The sequence below is a fragment of the Anser cygnoides genome, chromosome 1 (genome assembly GCF_040182565.1).
Source record: "Anser cygnoides isolate HZ-2024a breed goose chromosome 1, Taihu_goose_T2T_genome, whole genome shotgun sequence".
In the NCBI taxonomy this organism is placed as follows: domain Eukaryota; kingdom Metazoa; phylum Chordata; class Aves; order Anseriformes; family Anatidae; genus Anser; species Anser cygnoides.
In genome coordinates, this window is record NC_089873.1 from 17,143,267 (window position 1) to 17,155,824 (window position 12,558).

General features: G+C 38.1%; 1 protein-coding gene across 3 annotated transcripts in view; it reads right to left on the reverse strand.

Annotated features, from left to right (window-relative positions):
* Positions 1–12,558, reverse strand: part of CERK (ceramide kinase) — a 47,537-nt gene that overhangs the window by 18,879 nt on the left and 16,100 nt on the right. For all 3 annotated transcript variants that reach the window (XM_048068553.2, XM_048068552.2, XM_066990057.1), the window contains exons 6-7: positions 10,209–10,354; positions 360–434 (exon numbers count right to left, since the gene is read on the reverse strand). In XM_048068553.2, the coding sequence (XP_047924510.2) occupies positions 360–434; positions 10,209–10,354 (221 nt within the window). The remainder of the gene's footprint in view (positions 1–359; positions 435–10,208; positions 10,355–12,558) is intronic.

Below are 12,558 nucleotides of genomic sequence, written 5' to 3' on the forward strand. Positions count from 1 at the left end.
TGCTACTTGTGACAACTTTGAGATATATAATCCAGTAATTTATGCTGTTTATTATATTTTACTACTATTTTAAAAAGCATGCCAGACAGCATGAAATTTTAAGCACCAAATATAAAGTTTCAAAAAGTTATATTCCCTTGAAAACAATGAATTACAGTGGAAAAAGCAATTCATTTTTAACCTCCTGTATTTCAAATCAGAAAGAGACTTAAATCCCAGACAAAAAGTTCATTTTTCAACTTGGTTGTTATATTCAAATGACATTTCACAGGCATGTGGAAAACAATAACCAAATGAAATTACTATTTTTGGATACTGGAAACATTTTCATAGCAAAACAGTGATTTTTGATCACCCACCTACAATAATATGAAGAGCTGATGTTACTGGATCAGAAATGCCAACAGTCGAATAGCATACGCAATCTGTTGATCCTGAAAAATAAAGACTGAGAGATTACTTTGTATATGTTCAAAGCAAGTATTATCGGTATGGTTCTCTGAATAAAAACTTCCTATTCTTGTAGCCTGCCCCTTTCTATTTTATGGAACAAAGTTAAATATATAGATAGAAATACTATGATTTAAATTGGAACAATAACCTTTTTTCAGGTAAATAGAACTTGTTTGTCTCCACACAAAGTACAAGGACTTAAACAATATATATATGCAACTTTTTGACCTCAGTGCCAGGAAAGCTCATGGAGCAGATTATCTTGAGGGTCATCGCGCGGCACTTGCAGGGCAAGCAGGCGATCAGGCCCAGGTGATCAGGCCCAGTCAGCATGGGTTTATGAAAGGCAGGTCCTGCTTGACGAACCTGATCTCCTTCTATGACAAAGTGATGCGCTTGGTGGATGAGGGAAAGGCTGTGGATGTGGTTTACCTTGACCTCAGTAAGGCTTTTGACACCGTTCCCCACAACATTCTCCTCAAGAAACTGGCTGCTCGTGGCTTGGACTGGCGTATACTTCGCTGGGTTAGAACCTGGCTGGATAGCCGGGCCCAGAGAGTTGTGGTGAATGGAGTCAAATCTGGTTGGAGGCCGGTCACTAGTGGTGTCCCCCAGGGCTCGGTACTGGGGCCGGTCCTCTTTAATATCTTTATCGATGATCTGGATGAGGGCGTCCAGTGCACCCTCAGTAAGTTTGCAGATGACACCAAGCTAAGTGCGTGTGTCGATCTGCTCGAGGGCAGGAAGGCTCTGCAGGAGGATCTGGATAGGCTGGAGCGATGGGCTGAGGCCATCTGTATGAAGTTCAACAAGGCCAAGTGCCGGGTCCTGCACCTGGGGCGCAGCAACGCCAAGCAGAGCTACAGGCTGGGAGATGAGTGGCTGGAAAGCTGCCTGGCAGAGAAGGACCTGGGAGTATTGGTTGATAGTCGGCTGAATATGAGCCAGCACTGTGCTCAGGTGGCCAAGAAGGCCAACAGCATCCTGGCCTGCATAAGAAGCAGTGTGGCCAGCAGGTCTAGGGAAGTGATCGTGCCCCTGTACTCGGCTCTGGTGAGGCCGCACCTCGAGTACTGTGTTCAGTTTTGGGCCCCTCGCTACAGGAAGGACATGGACGTGCTCGAGAGAGTCCAGAGAAGGGCGACCAAGCTGGTGAGGGGTCTGGAGAACAAGTCTTACGAGGAGCGGCTGAGGGAGCTGGGTTTGTTCAGCCTGGAGAAGAGGAGGCTCAGGGGCGACCTTATCACTCTCTACAGTTACCTTAAAGGAGGCTGTAGAGAGGTGGGGGTTGGTCTGTTCTCCTATGTGCCTGGTGACAAGACGAGGGGGAATGGGTGAAAGTTGCGACAGGAGTTTTAGGTTGGATGTTAGGAAGTACTTCTTTACCGAAAGGGTTATTAAGCACTGGAACAGGCTGCCCAGGGAGGTGGTGGAGTCACCATCCCTGGAGGTCTTTAAAAGACATTTAGATGTAGAGCTTAGCGATATGGTTTAGTGGAGTACTTAGTGTTAGGTCAGAGGTTGGACTCAATGATCTTGAGGTCTCTTCCAACCTAGAAATCTGTGATACTGTGAACTCCAAAACTAATTCGTAGGTTCTCGGTTCTCTTCCCTAGAAATAAGTCCTTGAAAGTCAAGGTTGGAAAACTCAAAACGAAAACTTAAGTTGTCCACATATCTACTCTCAGATTTGCTACTGATATACTAGATTAGAGCAGCTCATATACAGAGCACTGATTCCTAAGGCCTAATCAAAGTAAAATATAAAATTAAAAATGTAAGAATGACCAATCACTATTTAAAATCCGCTTTTGGTTCTTTCTCACTTTGAAAGCAGTCAGGACATATACCATTATCAAAAGGAACAAAAAAAATCCTTTTGCCTCCAACTTATTTCTGAGAAAATGGACATCACTTCCCCTATCGATGAAGTGCACAGAAGCCTCTATCAAGCAAACACAATGCAGAAGGCAGCCACTGTGAACAAGAAGGAGCTCTGTGAGCCAGTTAAAGAGAAGATAAATATAACAGAACTGGCAGAACAAAGGAAAATGTGACTAAGAGGTCTCTGTCTACACAGTTTCACGATGGTGCAAATGTACCACTACGAGCTTATGTTGTTGTATAGGAAACAGGGCTCCAATTTCTCTCAGTACCACAACAGATGAGGTACACAAAAGATGCTACTGTGCCTAATTTGGAGTTTTATAGCAGAAAAAATGTAAGCAGAGTTCAGATACTTAAGTTACACTTCATTGCCATTTTTTCCAGTTTTATATTGCCACCTATACTCATGAATTTCTGTTAGGCAGAAAATTCTTACTAGTTCTGAAAAGAAAACCAAAACCGATTGGCCACTAGAACACCTGACCTGAATTTTCTGCTAAATGTACAAGAGTAGCATTTCATCCAGCCTTCCGAATTTCTTTGAGATAAGTTTGTATTCTGCTACTAGAATTACCTTAAAGTCACTTCTGTCCTGATGTAAACAGCCAGAGCTTCCAAGTAGTCTTATGCTCTGGGTGGGAGGAGAAGAGGGGCATCCACACAAGCTAGATTTAAACACTGGAGGCTCCCTATACTCTTCTGTAGTCAATTAAAAGCTGATTTATCTGCTGGGCAATTTTACAGGAGTTATTTTCATTTCTATTCAGTTAACAAGCAAGGGAGGGCTAAAATTAGACCTGATGTCTGAAATTAACTCACAAGAGTCTAAAATGGCAGGCTGGGGAAAATATCAACAGTGTTTACCAGCTAGCAAATGATCCCTCTTTCTCAGACTTGCCAGTGGAGTAAAAAAAACACCACCACCACCACCAACAAAACAAAACAAAAACAACAATAAAAAACCAAACTTTAACTGACCTACAAAACAGTAAACAAACTTTTTTTTTCTTCTCAGATCCAGTAGTATCGAGCAAGAAAACCAGTATCATTCATCATGTACATTCTAAGAGAATATAACTGCTCCTAACACCAACCACATCGTGCCAAGTATGAACCTAACAATGCTAGTTTCAAGGTCACAAAAATGTTCATAATTAGTAAGGATTTGGATCTCTTTGAATACTTCTGAACCAAACAGGTAGTCCAAACTATTTTGGGAAAAAAAAAAAGTTTTTCTCCTTAGTTTTCATTAGATGGGTCTTGAACAGATTTGGAGTCTACTACTCAGGAGATATACACGTAATGGTCACTGAAATCTGGCTTATTTCATCAAAATACAAATCTGTTAGAGAAAGCAGTGTTAGAACATGAATATACAGTTTGACTTACACGCCTTGATTAACATTCAGTTTGTGCAAGAAGCTTACACAGGGCTTAATTCTTGACTAATGTTAGGTATTAGATGGTTTTTTTTTTTTTGGCTAAAAATGACAAAAATAATATCAATGCTCTGCTAGATTTTCTTCGTGGATTTGTAAGGGCTGGAGTATAACAGAGTAAAGGAAAATAAAAGAGGTTTCTATGGATTACACAGAACTATTCCTGCCCTTCCAAGGCATATATGAAGCAGTTAGACTGCTTTTTAACAGTCTAATTCAGCTCTAATTCATTAAAAAATAAATAAATAAGATCTTCAGATTGGAAAAAAACTTTTGCATTGGTTGTGCTGGAGAAGAAAATCAGTGCGCAAGGGAATGATTAAGCTTCAAGTTATGACACCTAAAAGTAGTTACATATGTACGTGTGACACTGTAGACTGTATTTCACAGCTCCCATTCTGGTCAAAGAGATCTTGTTAGAAGAGCTGATGGCAGCTTGAGTTCGATTCGAGGTACCCACACACAGGCATCCTGCCCCACTTGAGGGGCCTCAGGAAATTAAACATCTACACAAGACAGGCAGTTTTAACAAAAGATTGACTGGTCAGATGGCCCCTGGCTATAACATGAGTTTAGACATCCATCTCACCTGCAGACAGACAAAGGTAGCATCAAAATCTGGGTATCAATTTCAAACTTAAATCCACCCTAAGGAGAATAACCCCATTACCTAAAATAGCACCAACCACCAGTGTTCAAGTGCTGCAGATTACTCTGCTTGGCTTCCCACTGTTACACTAGTACACTAGATGTAGAGGGTAGTACATTTCAAAGGGCACTATGCCACTGTATGTAGACAGCAGAATCCCAAATTGAAGCATCCCAGCTACAGAAAGTTCTCATCCCAGATATTTTGATATTAACAGCCTATTGAGAATAGTAAGTGTGTAGAGGGCACATCAACTCTTACAGTAGCTGGCCCTTGTTAAAACAACTATAATTGCTTTGAATCTTTACCATACATCATGTATGTTTCATTAACCCATTTTCTCAAAAGTTTGTTTGTTACTAGGAGGTATTATATAGCCACACAATTGCTATATAGGTAAATTCTTCCACTTTCTTCTCATCCACAAATCAATTTTTTTAATGTTAATGATATAAAAATTAACCAAGGTTTTTTTCAAGCTTTAGGTCATAGCATACCAAAGTAATAAGCAAAACCAGATGTCATTCTAACTGGTTACATGGATGATTCAGTGGACAAAATCAGTATTTACCATCTGAAATAAATGGGAGGAAAGGCAAAGCATTCAGACATCATTTTTCAAATGATTAAGACTACTAACTTACCACTAAGTCTTCTCAAAAGAGAATACATGCTCTTTCTTTTGGCTATGACTGTTCATTTTTGCACTTTTATTGATGGAAAATGAAACAAATTCCAAAGAACTGGAGGACTGTCACTGCAGTACTAAACAAAGCAGGTGACAGAAGCAACAGTCAGCTCGATGTTGATCCTAGAGCAAGCACTGAATTTAACAGAGAAATAGTAACACACTTAGCACTCAAGAGCATTGCTCAATGTGAGATACCCTTGACAACTGGACAGGTATTTCTACAGCGTACTCTGAATCCTCAAGGAGAAATTACCATGGCAATGGGTTTTCCACTACATGCAATAACAGCTTCATTATGGTTCTTGTACATTTATGTTTTTTTATAAAGCCAAAATTTTGTAAAGTCATCATTTTTTTGGCACCCATCAACAAAATATCATGCTAATTCTTGGTTGAGCAGCATTTAGTACTTCGAAAAATCTAGACTGTGACTTTGCTGGGAAGTGATTTTTAAAGGACAAGGATGTGACACGTTCAAAAATAAGGAGGCAAAGTTACTGTTACAGGGAGAGATGGATGGCTTGGGCACCCAGAAACCAAGAAAACAGTTTCACATCTGCAGAATGCTAGGTTAGCTTAAAAAGAAGCACTTCAGAAGGATTTGGGGCATTTTTTGTTGGTTTGTATTCTTGTAGATAATCACTTCAGCAGAAGTTCAGTACCACAGTATATCAAAAATGGTAATAATGGCAAATTTAGAAGATGAAATTAAAATCACAAACATTACAGGGAAAAGTAATCTTGATTGACTTGTTCTCATAGCAGCCCCACCGTATCCAATGCAGTATTTAGCTCTAAGACAGTCATTTCCAGGAGTATAACTGATTAAAAATGATGAAGGTGGAACACAAAACATTGGACTTCACCTTCCAAATTGAATGTACTCAACCTTGAAATGAGATGCTAACTAAACTGCAAAGGTCATTAAATATTACAAATATTGTAACCGGGAAGGCTGCAGATACATCATTTAGAATCTTAAAAAAAAGATAGCTTTTTACGCTATGCTTTAACACATTTTCCAAGAGAAATTTTACAGCCTAGATGGCAGTAGTATAGGAGTCCAGTCACACTTCATGATTTCACTTCTAGCTGGTTTTGAAATTTGTGAATGAATCTTTTTTCTATGCACCCTTCCTGTACGAAGTCTTTGCTGGTTTTAACATGAGCTTCAATAGCCACACATCAACATGCTGATTATAATCACCCTTCATGCTTCAGTCCTAGGCATTAAGAGTTCATATCCTTGACTGCAGCAAAAGCAAGAGGAATCTGGATGCACTAGAAGCCTAAATCACTATGGCAATTAACACTTTGTTTCTGCATTTTACTCAATACTGTCCAGTACTTGAAAGATTTTTCCCCTATTCCCAGGGCAGACTGGCAGGCTTGGTTTCTGGAAACAGAAAACCTGCACTAGTATTATGCCACAGCACAGCATGCAGCAGGATTTTTTTACCTGCTGAGATCATAAAGTCATTTAATCTAATCGGTTCTCTTTTACTAGAGGAGTTTCCAACAGCTGTTGACAGCTTTGTCCCCCTCTTCTGTGCCAGGTTTAGGAAGGAGAATGAATTACTTTGGCTTACTCCAGAGGGTATCATTTTAATACTAAAACATGTGGATGAAACCTCAGGGCCACGTTCCAATACAAAAGGTTTTCTCTGGTTTCAAGTTATATGCAGGCATATGGCCACTCTGGCTGTAGGGAAAAAAAACACAGCTGAATGTGCTTTAAGGGCAGCTGGTACTAGCAGAAAGTAATAACTAAAGAGAAGTTTTTTTTAGGTGCACTGACTTGTAGTTACCACACTAAGTGTGGAACTGTCAGGTTGCCTCTAAGTACTTTTAACAAGAAACCTGTTTACAACAGCAGTCAGTCAATTTACATTGGCAGATTTAGGAACAGCTGCAACTAATGTAGAAGTTCAGAAGTTACAAAAGCCATGAATAGGAGCCTTTATTCATGGCATTTTAAAAAACAAGTTATTTCATAAAAATGTAGAATAAATCATAAGATTAGCTGATATTTTTAAACAGAAGACAGACTATTCTATTTCCTTAGTGTATTTCCAGATACCCTGAAAGAGCCATGTAGGGGCTTGCTTCAGAAAATAAGAATTACGACTTAAAAGTACCATTGACTTTATAAAAAGATTCTGCAGAATGGGATTCTGCCTACGAAATAAAGCTAATTCCTCAAAAAAAGATCATATAGGTGAAGGTGTTTTACCATTAAATCTTTCTTTCATTTGTAGTTTCAAACCTCTGTTCAATTAAATTGACAGTTTCTGAGCAAAGATTAAGCCTGCTGAATTGAGTGCTAGTTTGAATATAGACAGTGTTTAACCACAGCAACGAAAGTGCAGCAACCTGCCATGTTTCTGCTAACGCAGCTTGAAGTTAGGAACTAAGAGATTAAAAGAAAAAAAAGAAAAACCACTGAGACACTGTCACCTTATCCCAGGCACCTGTCCTCACTGAATAAATTGTGTCCGTGTGTCAGAAGACACACACTTTTAGAACTCAATCCCTGGGTAATGGTTGTCGTCAGTATCAGTTGACATGTTCTTAGGATTTTAAGAAAATGTTGGTTGTAATGAACTAAAAAAGCATTATGCATCAAGCTTTCCTGTATTTATGATTTGCATTGCTTTATTCCTTTTTACTTGCTGTATTTCAGGATTGTCAGTTTAGCTTTAAAATATTCTTTTTAAAGACTTCATTTATTATGGAATGAATAAATTCTCCCTGAACTACTCTGAGAGCCAGGGGATCTGCTAGAGTCAATACATGGTCACAGCTCCATCACGTCAAGCAGCTTCACAAGAAGTTTCACCAGTCTTGAAAAAAAGTCCTGCTGCCTTCCCAAGCATCCTGCAATGCATGGGCTTGGCTATTTCATACACAACCTCAGGTCTCCGTGGTAGCTAGATGTGTTAAGAAAGGGTTAAGAGTTGTTCAGTGAGTTTGATAAATACATCAAAATAATATTCCTACAGGTACTTTCACATATTTCAATAATGAAGCATTTTAAATATTGTACAACATAATTCATATCTCGATCTGTTTGTATCTTCTGTACTTCCAAAGAACTAATTAACAGAATTTCAAGACCAGCTTCCTTATACGCTATTGTAAACAACTTTTGAAGCATCAGAATAATGACTTAAAGAAAATATTTGAGTCTTAGCACCGATTACAAGGCTGGATGTACCTCATGGTAGTTCAGGAACGCAGCATGCACTATGCATCCAGATAGCAAACAGCTACAGCAGACAAAAATAACAACAAAACCACTGAAGTACATCAGAGAAGAAAGTAGCTTGACACACATGAGCAATTTTAAAACATCAGTGAAGCTCATACTTCCTGGCTGCGATTGGAAAAAAACTCATTAAGAAATTGTTGAAAAGGCAAGGTTAAATCTTTTGATTTTATGATGCTAATAGTTAATTTCCTTTTCCTAGGGGCAAAGAAATAGCTTTCAACACTGACGTTCTGTTTTGTTTTTTTTTTTTTTAAACAGTCTTTTTATGGTCACTAATATCACCAGTAGGCAATTTTTTTTCTGAAACCAAATCATGTAAGCAGAACTCCTTAATCCAAGAAATAAACATTAATAAGGGAAATGAAGGGTAGAGCACTTCACATTCTATTCTTTAAGGTTAATATACAAACTGATTTTAATACAAAGTTTCAACAAATAAAAACAGATTACAGTTACATATAGGGTTACACAGAACCCTTAACGTGCTAGCTAACAGGAACAAAAAAATATAAAGGGGATATTCACATTACAACTTGCAATACAGTAACAGTTAGACATCTATGAGCAGAAACTGTTAAGCTTTTTCCAGGCAACAATTCAGATGTTTAGGTTTAGATACATTCTTCTTAAAGATACAATGAACATAAAATTAGTCACCTAAAGCCTGAGGATACAAATGTTCTGTTTCACCTGGTGTATTTTTATTGCTGATGTGAAATTTTCAGATAAAGTCTGTGTTTCAGTTCTAGTTAGAAACTCACAGTATTTATTTCATATCAGTTCTTTAATTCAAATCTCAAGTGTCTGACAAGGAAAAGAGAACAGCATACCAATGACACCAGAAAGTGCACTTGTCTTTCCACACAGTCCACAAAATAAATGCAGATAAATAATATAAATAATATAAATAATAAATGCAGATAAATAATATAAAATTACACATAATTGCCATCAAAGAGTTGCAAGACTGAATCCAATCTTGGACAAGAGAGTCATTTAAGTCCACTTTTTAAGGCATCCCACCAACTGGCAGGGATGAGGTAACAGGTAGGCCACTAGATTTAACAACAAGCTTAATCCAAACAGTGACTGTGGTCAATAAAAATTAAATTTATCATTGAGAACTGAATCCTGAGACAAATGCCTCTCAATGACGGTACGTGGCTGAACTGTGAAGGTACAGCGTCTGGCACCAAAAGTAGCCTGGGCAGAAAATGCAGCTATCTGGAACCTGAGGACTGTTCCCCAGCTGCAGATGCTTTATGTTTTCTGTGATAACAAATGGGAAAACAAAAAAAAAATAAAACAAAACAAAAACAAACAAACAAAACAACCACAAACCAGAACCAACCTGTTGCCAGAACAGTGGGATGGTCTTACTGCAATTCTAACTACATTTGTGGAGCATTTGGAACTGACGGAAAACAAAACCAGAAACACACACAACACTTTTGCCCCCACAGGTAAGTCTCTGTTCAATAAATTTCACTCATTAATGTGTTTCGATGACCAAAGACATTACTGTCAACATCTTATCTTGTATTAACGTAAAATGAGCCACCGAATTAAGAGAGCAAGGAACAAACAACAAATTCTCAAGTTGCACATTTAAGATTTCCTTTCTTTTGCAATGCATCCTTCCCAAATAGCAGTGCATACGATCAGTAATCATACTGGGATACAAAGAGCTACAGTTAGGTGTCTTTATTGTACACTATTGCTCGTATCTCACACTTAGGCCTAATTTCAAGAAGTTATGAATAGAAGGAATTTCAACAAGAAATGAATAAAGTAAACTGAAAGTTAACCCTTTCTTACCAGCAGGGATTATGCCAATCCTTATATTGCATTGGACTAACGGTGCTTTGGGATTATTTTGGTCTATGCCACAGTCCTTCTGCATTCTTCCAATGAGACCATGCATCACTTCACTGAACATGCCGTCCCCACCAACACAAACAACACTGCCAGGAAACACAAATTAGAATGCACACTAACAGTCAATAAACAACACGGCAAGTGTTCTACTTAGGGCATGCACTGCACATCAAATATAGTTGTTCTAATCTCCTCCTCCAGTTTTTACAGAATATAGTAGCTCACAGTCAACTTGGCATTAAACAAAAAGCAGAAAAAAATTCAAGCTACACAACTACAAATGCGCCTCGACGGTTCTCTAACGTTTGAAAAATGTTGGAATGCAACCTGAAAAATTTCTCTGTCCTCTATTGCTGTATGCAGACAGACAGGTATCAGTGGAAAATCACTATACAAGGAAAACACCGAACAGGACTGCACACACAGCTTTCTAAGTAAGCAAAATGGAAATAGGGTACCTTTACTGAAAAGGGAGAGGTAAGTTTAATATCTGTGGCTTCAAGCAGAAGTGTGCCATTTTACAATATTCATTTAGCAGCGATATGAAAGTCAAAAACAGAAAAATGCATGCTTGCATGCTCTTTTGAACGTGCTGATAGCCCAAACAGACAGAAGTCATGTATATCTACATAACCACTCATAACGAAACAGAGTTCTAAATGTTACCAGAAGCAAAACTTTGGTTTGCAAAATTAATTCAGGTCAGAGCTGGTACAGCAGCTACACAGATCCTCAGTATGTTAAAGCTCAGCAGTGTCCACACCCAAGCAAATACTAGGAAGTAAAAAACTATTTTACAGCAGTATACATTTCATGCACAATAATAAAATGCACAGTAATAAAATGCACACTCTGAACTCTAAAAGCATAAACATTCTGTAACCGAAAGACTACTTCCAATACACTTTGAAGGAACACATGACAAATCCAAAATTATACATGATTTGGAACATTTCCTGTTTTCTATAGCAATCATTTCCAATGCATAAACACCAACTCGTCCACATAGTCAGCAATAGATACTGCAGAATGAGCACTCATCCCATAGGACAAGTTAGTTGATTTAGTTTTTAAGTATTGATGACTTAGACTTATTATCGTATTTTCAGAATTCTCTTATTGTCAATAAACAATTTTTTTCCCATTAACGGAGAAGACAGTCTTATACTGTCCAGCTCTAAGTCAACACCTAAGAGACTGTGTGAGAAGGGAGAAAAGGAGGTTTGTGTTTCCTCATTATAATGAATTTATCTCCTCAAAGGTTAAATACGTTATTCTTCAACTGTCTCAACTTTCTGTGCAGCTTCTAAGAAAGAGAGGAATTGGTCAAAAATTTCCACCTCAGCTTAAGGTCTATGTTCTATTTGTAACAAATTGTATATCCAGACTCAGAGGTAACAGAATAATATGAACTTCTATTCCTATCAAGGGTAATTTTTTAAACTGACAAATGAAAAAGTTCACTGATACAAAATTAGCATGACCAAGTTGACTGCAAACATCAGATGATCATCAATGCGTGAGGCACACGTGTGAAGGCCCCTAGTGAAGGACTACTGTAAAAGACATCTTCCTAAGGTGTTTCTTACATTTTGGGTTTATTTTTCTAATGGAGTAGCATTTCACTTGTTAGATAATAAAAATAAATTACATTCAGAACTTCAGGAGTAGCATCTCCATGAAACAAATGAGTTTTAAAAGAGCTGTGCTCCCTTCCAACCTCAACCCTTCTGCAATTCTGTAAACTAATTCAAAAACTAGAAGAAAAAAAATGAAAAAGTTTTCCACAGACCTGTGAAACAGGCATATATATGAATCACTATTATCCTTATGCATATCAGATTTATTCTAAACAGTCATTATTTGTACAATATTACAGCATTAATATATGCCATTAACATATGTAGTTCTGCATAACAACGTAAAAGAACCTGCTATACGGTAACTACATTGGCTACATTAATTACGCATCTTCAAAGGGAAGCTGCTCTATCACTGAGCTATTGGATCAGTACGCTCACCAGGGGAAATTCTTATTAGGAGAAATGGGAAGAACAAACAGGAAACACGCACAAGAGGTTTCTACAATACGCCTCAGCACATACACTTGGAAGGTAAGGAAGCAATTATCAGTAAGAATCCTGTATCTAGTTCCAAAATTACAAGCACAGCTTTCCCAAATTGGGAATCTGTAGATTGTAGGAAGAATCTCATCACTGAATGAAGGAAAACTCACTTATCAGAAGTGACTTATGAGGACAGGTGAACAACAATTAGATGCAGGAATCCA